This window comes from Thunnus thynnus, chromosome 20 (assembly GCF_963924715.1).
Source record: "Thunnus thynnus chromosome 20, fThuThy2.1, whole genome shotgun sequence".
Classification (NCBI taxonomy): Eukaryota; Metazoa; Chordata; class Actinopteri; order Scombriformes; family Scombridae; genus Thunnus; species Thunnus thynnus.
The window spans coordinates 16,389,555-16,406,541 of NC_089536.1; the positions used below are offsets into that span (position 1 = coordinate 16,389,555).

Genomic DNA, 16,987 nt, shown 5'->3' on the forward strand with positions numbered 1-16,987 from the left:
ACATGTTTTTGCTCACCTTGTTTTTAATCCATCAGGTTATCTCATGGAGAGGAAGAAGAAAGGCTCTTCCAGATGGACAAAGCTTAACTTTGATGTATATGAATCGACTACATACGAGGCTAAGAGGATGATTGAAGGTGTTCTGTATGAGATGAGGGTGTTTGCTGTCAACAGCATTGGCCTGTCTCAGCCAAGTCTCAACTCCAAACCCTTCATGCCTATTGGTACGTATCACAGCCATCCTTGTTCTTCTCACAGGTAACATCTTTCTCAGCTCCTCTGTGCTTCTCTCTTTGTGCATCACATTTCTCCAGCCAACCCAGTGAATCTCTCAAGTGTTTCTCTCTGTCAACTTCAGCCGCAACTAGCGAGCCATTGCGTCTGACGGTGCACGATGTGACGGACAGCACATGCAGCCTGAGGTGGCTCGCCCCAGAAAAAGTTGGAGCCGGAGGCCTGGATGGCTACGTTATTGAATACTGCAAGGAAGGAGGTGATAAGAGCAAAATTGTGATATAATGATATATTATTATGAACATTCACAGACACTCTCTAATATTCTTAAATGTATAATATATAATATAGACACAAAGCCAGAATAAATATACTAAACAGGTACTGTATACCATCATAATCAATGGATATAAGAGAATAAAAACATTAGTTCATTATAAATGATTCATTATTCATTCAACTATTCATTATAAATCCCATGAATTTTTTTTTTGTTTTAGACACTGAGTGGGTGGTGGCAAACAAGGAACTTTGTGAGAGGCAGGGATATGTGGTGCGTAACCTCCCCGTGGGAGAGAAGATAAACTTCAGGGTGGTGGCAGTAAACATCGCTGGACGCAGTCCTCCTGCTACAATGGCACAGCCCGTCACCATCCGTGAGATCGTGGGTGAGTCAGTTGTGAACAGACACAATAAAAGAGTACATGCAATCATGTTTTATGGGTTATTATTATTTTATTCAGCAATAGCATTAACATTTTGAGCTGACTTTAATGAGGAAGGATTTGTCGTGCTGACTTCTAGTATTACTCTTTTCAGTGTAGTGTGACCTGTACACTGATAATATGAAGGAATAGTATCAGTGTACAAGTCACACTACACTATAGTGTGTCTTTAAATTGCATTCTTCATATTTAATTGAAATGTCTTTAACTTCTTTAGAATATCCTAAGATCCGCCTTCCTCGCGATCTGAGAACAAGGTACACCAAGAAAGTAGGAGAAAAGATCAACCTGACCATCCCCTTCCAGGTTAGAAACACACCTCAACACACCTGGGTCATTGTGTATTTTAGTTCTACATTGAGCTACCTCATAGTAAAATATTTAAACATCAATGGGAAACTGCAGGGACAAAGATTGTGTCAGGTGGCACCAATATGTTCAAGGCATTTGTTTATTGTGAATGGTTTTGAAACACACAGTTCAGTGAGTATATTGTCAAAAGAGAAGATACCAAAAGGTCACACACATATGTGGCAAGTCCAAACAGACCAAAACAGCAGTTGAATTAAATCCACAGAGTTGCGGAGATAAGACAGGTAAAAGTCCAGACAGGCAGGTGGGCAGGTAGATACAGATTTGCTACATGTCCTGGTAACAGGATACAGCTCAAAAGCACTGACAAAAAGCAACATGACAATTACAACAATCTGTGCTGGTATATGAAGTGAGTGGCTAACGAAGAAATGAGTTGCAGGTGAGGAGCGGGCGGAGTAGACCAGGTAACTGCAGGACTGATGAGAAGTGCGAACAGGTGTGTAGATGGGGAAAGGAGGGAAAGTCCAAGGGCATCTGGTGGACAGCTTGAGGATGGCAGGTGTGGGGAAGTGTAGGAAAGTTCATGGCCTGGGAGAGCCTGCAAGGAGAGACACAAGGAAACCAAACGAGGAGAGAGAGGAAACAAGGAAATTTATTTTAAGAGACATGAGACGTCCTCTCCTCTGAAGTGTCATGTGAAGCGACATCCGTTTCTGATGACGATGACAGCTGATTACAGCTGGATCAGCTGTCAGTCGGCTTTAACAGCTGTAGAAACTTCTGATGGAGTTTGTGTCTTCACACATGTGCACTGTGCTAATACTAATAAAGGTTCACAGTTATCACCGCTAGAGCAGCTGTTTCCATTCTGCAGCCTGTTACCTGTTTAACAAACACCTAAATAAAAACCTGCATTCTGCGTTTATACTGTGTCCTGCTCAGAGGCACAGGAACCATTTCTACTCACAGAATGCATTTATACTATTTATTGATTATTTGTATCTGTATTTTTTGATAATCCTGATAGTGAATTCATTATTCAATAACTAAGAATATGATCATTTCTTCTGAACACTGGAAAATATGTATTTGGCTAAATGTTTCAGGGAAAATGGAAATTATGTAACTCATATCAAACCCGACGCTCAGGAATTTTCAGCCTCACATGTGACTGAATGGAAATGACGATAAATGATGTAAAATATAAATGTGTTTAACTGTTATTATGGATAAAATTAAAGTCAGGAAGAGTCTGTCTGTCAGCAAGAAACAGTTTAATGGAGGAAATAATAGATCATGAAAAGAAAAATCTTTCTAATATATGAAGAAAGTTGTTAATGGTTCTTTTGTTGATCAGGTCGACAATTAATAGATTTTAACTATATGATGAATCAGAAAACAAGTAAAGTATAAAACTTGGGAGTGATACATTTAAATTGAATCTATAATCTGTCTCCACTTCGGTATGAAACTGCAGTGATGTATCAGATCAGTCAGATCAGGTGCAGCGTCCAATCAATAACTGATATCCAATAAGGGTGCATGTCGGCTAGTAAAAGACTTCAATGAAGGCTGCTCTCATGTTTCCTCGCTCCTCAGAGATCCCTCCTCGCTCCTCGCTCCTCGCTCCTTGCTCCTCCAAGCAAAATAAGAGACTTGAGACGTACCCAGAGAAAGTGTGGCTGCAGAGAGGCACTAAGGAGCAGATTGTGACATTATGTTAAATTTCAAAACATCAACAATTAGCTTGAGGGAAATTTGGAGGATTTGGGGGCACTATAACAAAATAAATTTTAAATTTTTATGATAAATAAGCCAAATAAGTTCAAATTAGTTCCATTTTCTGTCAGATTCTGTTGATGTTATATGAAGTCTTAATTAACCCAAACTTCTTATATTATATTTTACAGAGTTTTTCTCCAGCCCCTAACTCTCTCACTTAAGTGTGAGTTAAGTAAATTCTGCCATTTATATCAATATCTTATAACCTATTTGGTAATATTTTACTTTATAGTGATTTTTAGGTCCTTTACTTTTATACTAACTTCCTGGAAATTTGCAGTAATTTGCAGGTATTTAAGGGTTATTTTCAGGACATTTTACACAGGGAGGTGCAATTTGGTACAAATTATAAGAAAAAACTGAAAAAAGTGTTAAGTTGGTTTAGTTGTGCCGAAATGCCAATTCATTATATTTGGGTTCATACGTAGTTGTTCATTTGCAAAAATTCTTATTAAATTAGACCCCTATTGTTTAACTGACAGAAAATACTTCTTCACTAGTTTTCAGTGTGTAGTTTTGTGTGTCAAACTACTGTACATATTAGCATATGAGGTTGTTTCTTAAAAACTCTATAATGAGCACATTTCCAGTATACTACCAGATTATATAGCCATTTCAAAGCAATTTCTTAGGAAGGAACAGTTACACATTTGTAGCTGTTATAATTTAGAGTCTTGTCTGGTAAATATTTTGCCAGCTAAGATATTAGAAGCTATCATCTACCACTTAAAAACAAAACAGATTTTCCTTGTTTTCTGTGCCATCAATCATTTTGGAAAGGTAAATGAAAAAAGTGCACCAAATCTCTGGTATACTTAACAATGTTTGTGTCTCACAGGGTAAACCACGCCCCGTTGCAACCTGGTACAAGGATGGTCAACCTATTGACCCCAAGTTGGTCCATGTCCGTAACAGCAACGTGGACAGCATCCTCTTTATCCGCTCTGCAGAGAGAGCACACTCAGGAAAATATGAGCTGGTTGTACAGATTGAGAACATGGAGGACAGGGCCACCATTGAAATCAGGATTGTTGGTAAGTTGATCAGGACTTGTGAAATGTGTGAGCTACTGATTCTGTTATATACAATAAAATGTCCAACAAATTTAATACGTTGTTACCATTCATTAAAAAAAAGAAACAATTTGAAAATCATCACAGCGTAACAACTGATATGTACTGAACATATGACATTGACATTTAACCCAATCAGAAAAGCCTGGGCCTCCTTTGCATGTGAAGGTGACAGACGTCTGGGGCTTCAATGCTGCACTGGAGTGGGACGCCCCCAAGGATGATGGCAACTGTGAGATTACTGGATACACCATCCAGAAGGCAGACTTGAAGACCAAGGTCAGAGACAGGGAAGGAGGGGGAGGATGTCAAACCTCAAGCACTACAAACCTGCTTAAATGTCTAGTTGGGGCCTGTGGCTCAACAACAATACTAGCCATCACCACTGCTTGATGTGGCTCTTGGTTTATTTTGTATGCTTAAAGGATAGGTTCACAGATTTTCAAGTCTGTCTTAAAACAATAATCAGATGTACGCTATGAAGGGATCCTCTAATGGCCAGTATGAACAGGAGGAATGATTACAGCAAGAAAAGCATGTCCATCTGGGCACCTGACTATTGTTTTAGGACAGACTTGAAAAATCGTGAACCTCTCCTTTAACTTGTGCTTTTATGTTAAACTGAAATAAATGTTTGAGAATATAATAAAATATCATCTTTCTTCAGGAATGGTACACCGTTTATGAGCACAACAGACGGACACACTGCACAGCTTCAGATCTGATCATGGGCAATGAGTACAACTTCCGTGTCTACAGTGAAAACCTCTGTGGCCTGAGTGACGAGCCTTGCTTCAGCAAGAACACGGCTACCATTGAAAAGACAGGTGTGACAGTATGTGCATGTGTCTGTACATACAGTATGTATGAGGTGTCTCTGATTTATGGGGTTGACTAAATGAGTTTGCATGTTCTCACACCCTTCTCCATATAGGCCTGGATTACAAACCAACCCCATTCAAGGAGAAAGACATGAACTGTTCGCCCAAGTTTACCAAGCCCTTGGTTGACAGATCTGTAGTGGCCGGTTACAGCACTGCCATCTCCTGCGCCGTCAGAGGCTACCCCAAGGTAAAATAAATAGTCTGTGGAGCGTGATTCACAGGAGAAGGCTGACAGTGCCACTTGTCATGAGCAAAGTAAAGTCTGAAGTTCGTTTCTTATCAAATGTTATGCTTATAGCTGCAAGATAAAGACAAAAAAGTAGTATCAAAAGATTAGAAAAAGAAAGTTTAGTTAGTAAAGTTAGTAAGTTTTATTCCACCGGGTTATTTATTCATCTGACTTTTTCACATCTTAGCCTAAAATCACCTGGATGAAGAACAAGATGATCATTGGTGAGGATCCCAAGTTCTTGATGCAAAACAACCAGGGAGTGCTGACCCTCAACATTCGCAAGCCAAGCACCTTTGATGGAGGCAGATACTCCTGCATGGCTGTCAACGAGCTTGGCACGGACGAAGTGGAGTGCAAGCTGGACGTCCGAAGTAAGAATGGAGGGGAGGAGGAGAGGAAGTGGGTGGCAGGGGTGGAAGAGGAGTACTACTAAATGAGAGCAACCTATAGTGTCTCTCTTTTGTTATGCTGATTTCAAACAATGCGTAGGTAGTTGGTTACACTAAAAGCTGAATGTGCACACCATGGCAGCAATTTTAATTATTTAAATGTGAATACAATACAATCCTATACATGCATGATATTACATTTAGGGCTTATTTCGATCAAAACTAACACTCCTCATCTGTTCTGTTATTCCACAGTTCCCAAAGACCCAGACAAGGTGGATAAGTGAGAAACCGAACAGCAACGAATGTGAAATGATATGAACCAAACACTGAATGAACAGTGAACATCAGCATGTAGACCTCACACTGTTATGAGTGAATCAAATAAAATTTAGAGATGCCTGCGATAATTGATTGTTTATTTTGAATGTCTCTTATTTCTCTGTTAATATACTTTTCATAACTATTGTGTACATGCTACATATTCTTTTAGTCATGCAAATATACATCATGGAAATTTTAGAAGTAAGGAACCACACAAACACACACACACACACACACACACACACACACACACACACACATACACATACACACACACACACACACACACACACACACACACATAATCAGGTTATAGAATACAAAATACATGGCACATTATTATTAGAGCTGTCTCCACATCTGAGAAGCACCTTCCTTTATTTTTGGCACATGTGTGACAGTCGTGTGCACTACACCTCTCTGGAATAGTGTGCTCGTCTCCTGTGGATTGCCACTCCTATGCTGAACAACAGCGCCACTGCAAGGAGACCCACAGCCACTGCAAGAGCTGTTATGACACCTGTGGGAGACAACAATCCGGTTCCAGTACAAGTGATGGTGGAACATTTCCGAAAAGCCCTGATATTTTTAAATCAGACATTCTGTGCTGAAAAACCACTCTCCGGTGGTTTGAATACAGGAATAAACATAATGCAGTGAAACCTTAGCTTAGCAATGCCAAAGTATGTTTTGAAATAGAAGCACATAGAAGCCAGTGCAAGCATGAGAATATAAAAAAAATCTACTTTTTCTTCACCTGTGTTTGACAACCTTATCCTAAGCCCACATTCAGCCTCCCTGTTCTCTGCTACCACATCCCGCACCAGCTCAGTGAACATAGACAAAGGGCAGGGGCTCAACCCGTTGCATCCTGGCACAGGGTTTAGGTAAGGGTCGTGCCAGGAGTCATTGCGGTAATACAGCTCCAGAGAATAGGATCTGGGGAATTATTAGGATGAACACAATGAGATGACACACATTTGTTGTAAGTGTTATGTAAATAGCTTTGTATCATGTGATAATTTGGCCATTGCGGCGCTGGATGGCTGCCATATTTCCATCTAATTGAAAAGGAAAACAGAATGGTTTGGTGCTGCTAAACGGTGAAATGCAATCACTCAAAATGTGGTGTATTTTAGCCATCTGACCTACATAGTGTGATTAAATATGCAAAGAGAAAAGTGCACAGAGTAAGGCTGGGGGAAAGTCATTACCCATCATACTCCTGGTAGAACTCGAAGAGCTGACAGGCAGCGTAAGGAGGAAGAAGGCCGTTGTACACGTCCAGAGCAGCCTGGAGGGTTATGAGTGTAGAGTCATGCTGGAATGAGACACAAACATCACACGCAGTAAGGAGGTGAGGAGATACAGCATGTGAGATAGATTACGATGTGTTATTTGTGTTGTGTACGTGCCCAAATGCTAAACTTACAGCTGAGTACATAATGAATTTGAGCGTGCTCCCCTGCTCTACAGCCTTGGAGAAATTCCTCAGGATTGCATTCAGCAGGACGCCTGGTAAATTAACACAGTGTCAGCAGTGCAAATGAAATTTTTCCCAGACACCAACACGATCCCTTTGACCTTATTAAGCATCTTGTCTTTGCGCCGTGATCATTTTTGTCCCATTAGCTCATATGTGCTAATATGCTTTTGGGAAACCTGACCCTGACCCAGGCTTTACACTGGCAGAGGGATAAACAAAGCGTCGGCCAGAAGTCACAACAGTAGATACACACAGAGCATTTGTATTCTAATGCCATTTTTCTCAGAACAGCGCTTTCAATTAATTTGCTCTAATGTGAATCCTCACCTCCCGAGAGCCTTGCCTTCTCTTTCCTCTTGTGACTGAGGATGCTGTACATGACCTCAAAGGATGCTATTTTCTTTAGGGTGTCCAGAACATCTTGGGTGGCCCAGCGTGGGAGAGTCAAGTTATGGATCCTCTGAGCGAGAAAATAACATTCATTACCCCGCATCACGCTAATAATCAGATTACACAACACATGGATCACAACAAAGGGGGGTTTAAATGGCTGTATTTCATCGTTTCTATTATCCCAGCTATTTTTAGCGCTGGTCTGAAGATAACAGATGCTCATTTTGCAAGTGTGAATGAGCGCATTCAACCTGGCCTAGAATCCACCCATCTCATAATGCTTTAATTATCATTTCAATATGTTGTCCTATTCATGTCTTACTGTATGTATAAAAATGATTTCCCTACGCTCCAGCCCCCCTCCCCGTCTCTGCAGATGTGTTGAAAGAAAGCAGATCTTCTCTTTCTGTTTGACTCTCTCTCTCTCTGCTCTGCAGCTGGTGTTTGTATCAGTGATAGACACATTTGTAAACTGCATAATACAGGTAGTATACAAGCTTGTTTATGTGCATGTCTCTACTGTATGTTTGAGTTCTTGCTGTGAATCATTGAGTATACCTGACAGGTAAGCGTGTCATAGACCCTCCATATTTTTTTGCCAACCAGTTTGGAGATTGGATAACCGGTGTGGTTGGAAAGCCCCTCCACAAAGTTCTGCAAAAAAAGAAGAGAAAGAGGAACATTACATTCAACTCTTTTAAATGCTTTACTTGCCATTTTCATACGGTAATATAAAACTTCTTTGTGGTTGTTTTTGCAGGTGCTCGTACAATGGCTCTTGCTGATTGTAGTTTAAAAGTGCACACAGTAGCAGTAGTTGGTTGATTTTTATGGATTCATAATGTTCACTGATGTAGTGAATGTTGTTATTTTAAGCTTTGGTTGGACAACATAGTGAAAAATTGCACCATTTTGGTTCTTGCATGTAACTTGCCTCCAGCAGAGGGTGTTAAAATCCAATGCAGAAGGCTCCCGCTCCTGATCTCAGACACCACCTTAATAGGCAGCACATGGGACTCAGTTTAATTAAAACCTTTTCATTGTAATTCTTAATCTAATTAAATCCAAACCGTTAATTAGCGTGTCTGAGAATGTGAGAGAACTTGCACTGTGCAGCTTTTTGTAGGCACTGGAGTCACCGTGCCTGAGAAAATTACTGAGAGGACATGATGTCTACAGCATACCTAACACGTCCACTGGAGGTGCTGATAACGTTGGCACCGACAACTGTGAAGTATATATTTCACTGTTAAACAGAAATGTGCATTTCACGGCGTCAGTTCATTTACAAATCAAGGCATGGGTAAGTAGAGAGAGAGCAGCTGTTAGACAGGAAAAGTATTCTTCATGGCAAATCTGAGGGTGATGATATAAAACAACAGAGTTACAAGCAAGTTTTCCGTGGTCGACATGCAGGCACATGACTCATTGTAAAGTGATGCTGCGAGTAGAACGTTCACGTCATTGAACAGATGCTGAGGATGAGTTACAGTACAGTGAGGACTGTTTGTATCACCTGGTGAGCCCTGAGGAACCTCTGGTAGGTCTCACTCTCAAACGTCTCCGTCATCAGCGCTCTGAACTTTGGACAGTCTTTGCCTGGAGACTTCAACAGCTTGAGAAATCGAAAACAACAGCACAACATCAGTGGAAATAATGCACATTACTGCAGGTATTGCAAGTCTTCTGGGCACAATTATATGTTCATTTCACACTTTAAAACAGTTGGGAATTTCAGAGCGCCAGGTTCACAGCTTTAAGTGAACACAGACAGTAACACGGAGTTACAGAGAGAGACTCAAATAACTCCATCTAGAGCAGGTTTCTATTGAGCTGTGTATGGCTGCTGTGTGAAAGGAAATATTTATGTGGCTCAGCAGCCCACCTTGTCCTGGGCCCTGGGGATAGTGTGCACTGGAATAGGCCGCCACAGTAACTGGGGCATGATTGGAGGTGGGCGTCTGGTTGGGGGGAACATCCCAGCGAGGCAGGCCTGGGCACTCATGAGAGTGCGGTCGTAGTCAGTGCTACGCACATATAACTGTTGGAGACATGGGGGGAACATGGTAAATACATGCATATGTTGGTACTATACTTGTCACAGATACCACTGTCAACTGTGTTCTTCCAAATGGGACACTCAGGCTTAGTTTGCTTTTTATAGAAAGTGGAAATGCACTTTGAAACTCAAAAGGACTACATTTGCATTTGCAAAGTGGAAACGCACATAATTCACTTTCTATTTTTATTTAATAAAGATGCAAAATAAATGCACCCAGCTAAGCAGCAGTGTATCATGAGTGAGCTGTATTTATTCCAAGTCAACTGAGGTATTCCCTTAAAAGAGGATGGGAGTCAGAAGAGATCCAAATGGATGAGCAAGGGAGGGGGGGAAAGATCCGTCTTTCTGTGATCTTTTCTGACATCAGCCTTCGCTCGTCTATATCTCTCTGTCACCCTGTGTCAGGTTTTTGCACACAGTAAATCACACTGATAAGGTTGGATGTTCCTGTGATGCTGAGAATGCTTCTTTTTTTCCCTCCCTTTTGTCAAATTAAAACAGACATGGCAGCGCAGGGGAAGGTACGGTATGAGTTGACTGAGACTTGGGCAACGAAACACTAATGATACTGAGAAGAGTTGTTATTTTTGTGGTAATTGCATATTATTTAAGAGAGGGACAAGAAGACTGAATGCAAGGATGGAGAGGGGGAGAGGGTAGGGTAAGAGAAAGCAGGAGAAAATAAAGGAAGACACATAGTGTGAAAAAAACAAGGACAGGAAAAGAAAGCGGAAATCATGTCTCCATAATGACAGTATGCTGAGCATGCAACCCTGGGGGCACCCTGAACCAACATGCGTGCTGCCAACTGTACTGTACATGGAGCCCAGGGGCAATATTTCCCCACATGTTACAGCATATTACAAGTCATATCACCAACATGAGTCATGCTCATTAACTTAGTGTATATGGTTACATCCATTACAGACAGTGGCTAGCAAGACACAAACTTAATTTCCCATGTTGGAGTGGAAGAACACATGACAGCAGGATTAGGTGACACTGAATGGAAAGACATACATGTAAGGGCCTTCAGCTGAAAGAAAGCTAAATTTAACACACACAGAAATACACTTACTTCTTTGTTGTTGTAGTCTGTACTGAGAAAGTTTCCGTAACGCTTCTTCAGAAACCTACCCAGCTCAAACTGTTGTTTAATGCCCAGCTGAAAGGAAAATTGCCAGCATGGTTATTTTTTTGTAAAATCTGACCTTCTGCTGAAAATTTGGCAGATTTAAGGTCAGATGGAATTTATTTACATAACATAACAAATTTCAGCCCTTCTACAAGGTCTACAAAAGCCGGAAATAATAAGTTTATACATTGTAAACTGGCTAATTGCCTGAGAGTAGAACAATGTCACAGTAGGAAGGAATTTAATTAAATCTCTATAAAGCAAGCTTTTCCTCCGTCTTAAGACTTAAGTCTATTAGAGACTGAAAGTGAAATATACTGTAATTTATGACACCACATCTAAAGCTACTGTACACATAGGCCTGTGAAGAAATACAAAAGAGGTATAAATCATATAGACATTTATAATAATAATAATACACATATATTTCTATCATGTTTGCTTTCCCTACACACACACAGAATAACAGGCAGCACCTCAGTCAGCTGTCCGAAGCCCTGAGCCCACACTCCTTCCCCATGAGGATCCCTGGGATACGACTCAATAGGCGATCGATCACCATGTCGGAACACCTTAAAAGTCATAACAGATTATGTCACATGGATTGAGATGCCACCGTGCTGTGCCAGCCATTACACTGTGTACTTAGGGAAAAGTAATCCACCCTGAGACAGAAGTCAGATATAGAAACCTGTGATCTTGGACAGTTCACTCTGGATTTGAGACACAGAGGAGTCATTTTGGTGACGTCACCAAGACACAAATACTGTGAAGCTGCTCCGTTATTATTAACTTGAGGACTCACGTTCTGGGTTGTGACGTAACACACAGGTCGATTAGGCTGGTTTATGGACACATGATTCACTGTTTTCCTGTTAGCACCGCACTGATTTAAACTCATTTGGGTGTAAAACCTCAAATAAAAGCAGACCACACATACAAGTCAACAAAGTCATGGTTTGCCTTTAAAGGTCATTGATAATTGATGCAAAACACTTTCCTGAGACTGCCTAGAACTAAGATTTATCACTGAACTGATGCAAACTTAACTTGAATCAACTAAAATAAAAAAAGATCAGATAAAATGTAATAAAATGTAATAAAACTGTATTTTTTTCAACTTAATATAATTTTATTACACAAACACACACAAAAACATGCTGATAAGGCTGCAATGAGTAAAATTCCACTATAGCAAGTAGTAAACCTAACCCAAACTCTTGATAAATGGTTACTGTAAGGCTACAGATTAAATTGTAGTCTGTGACAAACACACAAGCATAACATTTGAGATACCAGATAAGGTGCTTTAAAGAAGACGACCTAAATAAATAAGTTCCATAAACATTTGTTCACTCTATATTGAACTACAGTGCAAGAGAAAGATATGCAAAGAGGTTTATGAACAACGCTGTAGTGTCTGGGAGAGATATGCTTGACACTGTTGGAGTTTAGGCTCAAAGTAATCCTTTGCCACATACAGTGTGTAAATATAATAAGACTCACTGAGCAGAAAAATACAGTGTAATCAGCAGCGACATGCAATGATATCACTCTCATGTGATCTGAAGTGGCTTCCAGATATTAAAAATCTAGCATTCAACAAATAAATGTTGTCAGTAATATTATACAAACATCTTGCATGTGTGTATCTTTCACGAGACAGCTTAATATGAAACTGCAATACTATGTACAATTGTTAACTTTTTTAATTATGAGCATAGAAAAAAAATAAAAGGAAAAACTTACAGCTACGACGAATTTCAGCTCCCGACACTCAGTCAAGCAGATGCAACAGAGAAGAAACACACAGCCCAAACTTTCCTGGAATTTCAACATCTTTTTGACTTGTCAGTCTCTTCCTCCTTTAAAGAGTTCCCCTGCTGACGTGAAGGGGAAAAAAATGGCAAGAAATTTTAATTGTTAAAGGCTATGAGGAACTGAATTTTATGAATACTTTTAAATTTTAGTGGAGCTTGTGAAGATTGTGCAAAAATGTGTCTTTCAGATCAATTAAACAACATATTAAATATGTATGTTGTGTCATCATTTGCAAAATATTGTAGCGCTCTGCCCAGATTTTATGTCATCTTGATTTAATCATTCATGAAAAACATGTGAATGAAATGTCATATACATTAGATTACATGCTCAACTAAATGTCACATCCAAAAAGATTCAAAGACATAAAAGATCAAATGAATACATGCAATTACCTTAGTACTTGTTCACACATTATCCTCTTTTAGTCAAATGAGTTACAGACAGAAGCATCCCAAATCTTCGGTCAGACTGACATTAAGTGTATGTTCCAGTAAAGAAGACGATGCTTTTATAGCTCCACTACCTGACCTTTGATCTTAAGGATGTACGTTTGGCCCCTCAGTGTGGATAACTCCACTTTAAAGCCACTGTCATATATTCTTAAGGACACTCATAGCTTGACAAAGAAAATAGGTTAAGTGTTGACGCACCCACCTGGCGTCTCAGACTGTCCTCCTACGTGAATAAACACACACATACACACACATGCACACTGGCCCAGGGCCTCATTATAACATGCTGTCATCTGCTGTGGGTTTGGCCCCAAAATTACAGGGCCTGGAGTTGTTTTCCCTGACTCTGCACACATGTAAGTATCCGTTAGTATCAAAGCAGCTTTATGGGATACAATGGGATTAGTGAGTGTGAAGATTTAGAGCTATACAGCGCTGACATCATATTTGATAAGTGTAAGATATGATCTGTTGTACTAAGTAATATACAGTGTTCACAGAAGAGGCCTGTCAGTGTAACATAACTGTTCTCAAGATTAAATTAATACTCTACAGACCTTAATTTAATGAACAAAAGAGAACAAATTTAATTTAATTAACAGATAAGTCTGGTGATATTCTACATGTTTCTTATTGTCAACAAAAACAAAGCCTGAATTACTCTTTACCACAGATCTCCACAGATTTTTAAAATATTAAAAACACACAAATAAGCCACACTTTTTGCATTTAGTGATATTTTCTTTTATTATCATGAACACAGGCATATTAGTTTATTTTGAGTCAACCCCATACACACGTCCTGGTGAGATAAATACTCACTAGCATTCAAAATAATTGATGAAAGCAATGAAAACAATTTTAAGGATTTTTTTTTTTTTTTTTAATTTTGGTCATAGGATTTTTTCATAATATAGAATGTCGTACTTACAGTAAGTATCAAAAGTACTTTGATGAAAAAAGTAGCATAAAATAGACTCTGAGACCACCACTGAGCAGATTTGTCTCTGCCCATCTGTTTTACTCTTTCTATCTCACAGCAGTGTACAGTAATCACAGACACACACATACACACGTGTGGTAGCTGATACAGGTTGGCTTTGAAAAACCATACACCTGTACAAATGGGTCAGTGAGTCCACCTGCACTGATTTACAGTACAACATATACTTACTCGAGGGTCTAAGTGAAGGAAAAGAAAGCAGTTTCACCATATGGGACTGAGAGAGACACACACACACACACACATCATACTGTACATACACATGAAATACGCTCACACACACTAACATATGCACATTTGCTGTGGAAAACGCCATATTGATACACACCAGTTCACTGAAGGGTCACTAAACCCGCATGCACCGATTCACAACACTGCATCTCTTTCTCTCTCTATGTCACTCAAATAAACAGAAAACATAAATATAAACATAAACATAAACAGACGCGCACGCACGCACACACACACACACACACACACACACTCCATCCTTTTTCCTCCCTCTCCCCCAAGTGGCTGTAGTGTTTTTGTCTTTGTTGAAATAATTGCAGTGATTTTCAAGACCGTCGTCATGACAACGCAGAGGTTGATGCATGTTGACAGAATCTGTTGCAGGGCGACCGAGAGACTGAAAATGGGAGATAAGAGGTGGGAGGAGATGTGATGCGCGCGTCCGTGTGCGTGTGTGAATGCTTGTGCGTGTGAATGCCTGTGTATGTGTTTGTGTGTGTATGTGTGTGTGTGTGTGTGTGTGTGTGTGTGTATGTGTGTATGAAGAGAAATTGTGATGGGTGGGTGGATGTAGGGGGGGGTTACATGTGCTTCAATCCATATGATGAATGGAGATGAGCAGTATGGGACATCTCAGCCTGATAGAACGAGGCCCGAATGAACAGTTATGAGTGTATTGTGAGCGGAGGAGAGAAAGAGAGAAAGAAAGAGAGAAAGAGAGAGAGAGAGAGAGAGAGAGGAAAGCGCGGTGCTATTTTAGTCCGGACGTTGTCATGGAAACTGCAGCCTCACTACAAATGGAGACATCCAGAACACATGGATCGTCAAACAAATGGCGTGCGTAGGGCCCAGCGTGAAGCTACGCCATGGCTGTGCGACACCGTGCCATCTAAGTCGAACCTACCCCCACTGGCACCCACCCCTCCACTGAGATAACAGTGGCGTCTTCTTCACAGAGACTGAATATCAATGGGAGGGTAGCTTTTGGCCGAGGATGGGGGACAAACGCTTGGAGTCAGGGGGCTAAGTGACAGGGCGATGGTGTCCATTCAGGCAGTGAGTCACAGTCACTCGCTCTCTGTCTTTTCATTAACAGTCTTTTCCACACTTCCTTCCCTTCTCTTCTCTCCTCTCTTGTCTCTTCTTCTGTCTACCCCTTCCCTCTCTGTCTGTCTCCCATCCTCTTCCTTTCTGCCTCTCTCTCTCTCTCTCTCTCTCTCTCTCTCTCTCTCTCTCTCTCTCTCTCCCTCCCTCCCCTCTCTCTGAAGGACGGAGGTATTCCCACATTTCTCCGTTGCTATAGCAACACCGCAGCGAGAACAGGAAAGAGATGGACGCAGGCAGGCAGGCAGGGAGGAGGAGGAGGAGGAGGAGGAGGAGGGGATGGAAACGTGGTGATGGGGGGTAGAGAGAGAGAGAGAAGGGGGGGGTGGGGGGGTGGTGGAGGGGTGTGGAAGCTAATGGTAGCAGAGGCAGAGCAGCCAAATGTTGGTGAATTCCCCTCTCGTCGCATCATGCTGGGCGCAGATTCACATGTCACATCCACATTTGCATAATTACCAGTGGGGATCTATTTGCTCTGTATGTTGCTATGGTCATTGATATGTTCCACAAAATGATACATGAGAACTGTCTCCGCTCAGCCATTTGACTCTTTTCTCTCTCTCTCTCTCTTTCTCTGTGACATTGACCAGCTCTGCAGAACTTGCATCCAATTTCAGTCGTTTCTTGAACATCAGTGGTGCAGTTTGGGGTTGAACTGCTGTGTGTTTATTTTCCAGTGTTTCAATCAGCACAAAGCAGGTCAAATGACCCGCTAGACAAGAAGATGTATCTATGTGGAATACACACACATAGAAGCCATGGGAAGGCCGGAGCTATTTCATATCGATGTCATCATCCCATTCAATCAGGACAGAACGCACTCTCATTATCTCTTCATATATATCGCAGGGCGTTAGAACAAAGCAGTGTTGCATCAATTTCCCCAACATGTAAAGATGTGTAGTGAGCAGCAAAGCTCTTGTGGCCTGCAGAGGCGAGATGAGCACAAACATCCTTCCTCTTTCCTCAAAACATGTGTATGTCTGTTCGACATGTGTTAAAAACTCAATAGATATGTATCACCTCACACTGAAGTGAATATTTCTTCACACATGCCGCATACATGTATGAATGCTTCTGCAGTTTGGTACCTGAAGTAGTCTGCTGCATGTCAACTGTCTCGCTGTCCTCTCAATCAATAACTCATCTCTTGACGTCAATATTGTTATCCCCCATGGGACAAAAATGTCCTTCTTTTTAGGACAAAAGGAGAATAAGCAAGATGTGAGGAAAGGGATGTGAAAAATAGAAAGATGAGTTTAGTACTGCTCTTATATGTCATTGTGTTATCCACGTAAGAAATCTCCACGTCTTTCCATTGAAATACCTGCCTGTGATG

The 16,987-nt window shown here is 40.8% G+C and overlaps 2 protein-coding genes across 9 annotated transcripts in view; one reads left to right on the plus strand and one right to left on the minus strand.

Annotated features, from left to right (window-relative positions):
- The window catches only part of mybpc2b (myosin binding protein Cb), a 27,412-nt gene extending 21,368 nt beyond the window's left edge, over positions 1-6,044 (plus strand). For all 8 annotated transcript variants that reach the window (XM_067577057.1, XM_067577049.1, XM_067577052.1 and 5 more), the window contains 10 exons: positions 36-224; positions 359-493; positions 735-902; positions 1,177-1,265; positions 3,895-4,090; positions 4,269-4,408; positions 4,797-4,956; positions 5,064-5,200; positions 5,430-5,616; positions 5,890-6,044. In XM_067577057.1, coding sequence (XP_067433158.1) covers positions 36-224; positions 359-493; positions 735-902; positions 1,177-1,265; positions 3,895-4,090; positions 4,269-4,408; positions 4,797-4,956; positions 5,064-5,200; positions 5,430-5,616; positions 5,890-5,921 — 1,433 coding nt within the window. In that variant the 3' untranslated portion in view covers positions 5,922-6,044. The remainder of the gene's footprint in view (positions 1-35; positions 225-358; positions 494-734; positions 903-1,176; positions 1,266-3,894; positions 4,091-4,268; positions 4,409-4,796; positions 4,957-5,063; positions 5,201-5,429; positions 5,617-5,889) is intronic.
- Positions 5,901-11,792, minus strand: LOC137172554 (testicular acid phosphatase homolog). The gene is made up of 10 exons (XM_067577058.1): positions 11,511-11,792; positions 10,978-11,064; positions 9,723-9,878; positions 9,354-9,452; positions 8,396-8,491; positions 7,772-7,904; positions 7,391-7,473; positions 7,173-7,279; positions 6,716-6,897; positions 5,901-6,478 (listed from the first exon to the last, which is right to left on the minus strand). The coding sequence occupies exons 1-10, from the start codon at positions 11,616-11,618 to the stop codon at positions 6,369-6,371; spliced, it is 1,161 nt and encodes a 386-aa protein (XP_067433159.1). The 5' UTR covers positions 11,619-11,792; the 3' UTR covers positions 5,901-6,368.
- Between the last annotated feature and the right edge of the window lie 5,195 nt (positions 11,793-16,987).

Excerpts from the sequence above, each read along its gene's own strand:
- LOC137172554 (XM_067577058.1), bottom strand. The coding sequence starts at position 11,618 with ATGACTTTTAAGGTGTTCCGACATGGTGATCGATCGCCTATTGAGTCG. Across the intron at positions 7,905-8,395 it reads ATGACACGCTTACCTGTCAG|AGGATCCATAACTTGACTCT; the intron begins GTATACTCAATG and ends TTTCTCGCTCAG. Across the intron at positions 6,479-6,715 it reads GATAAGGTTGTCAAACACAG|GTGTCATAACAGCTCTTGCA; the intron begins GTGAAGAAAAAG and ends TGTCTCCCACAG.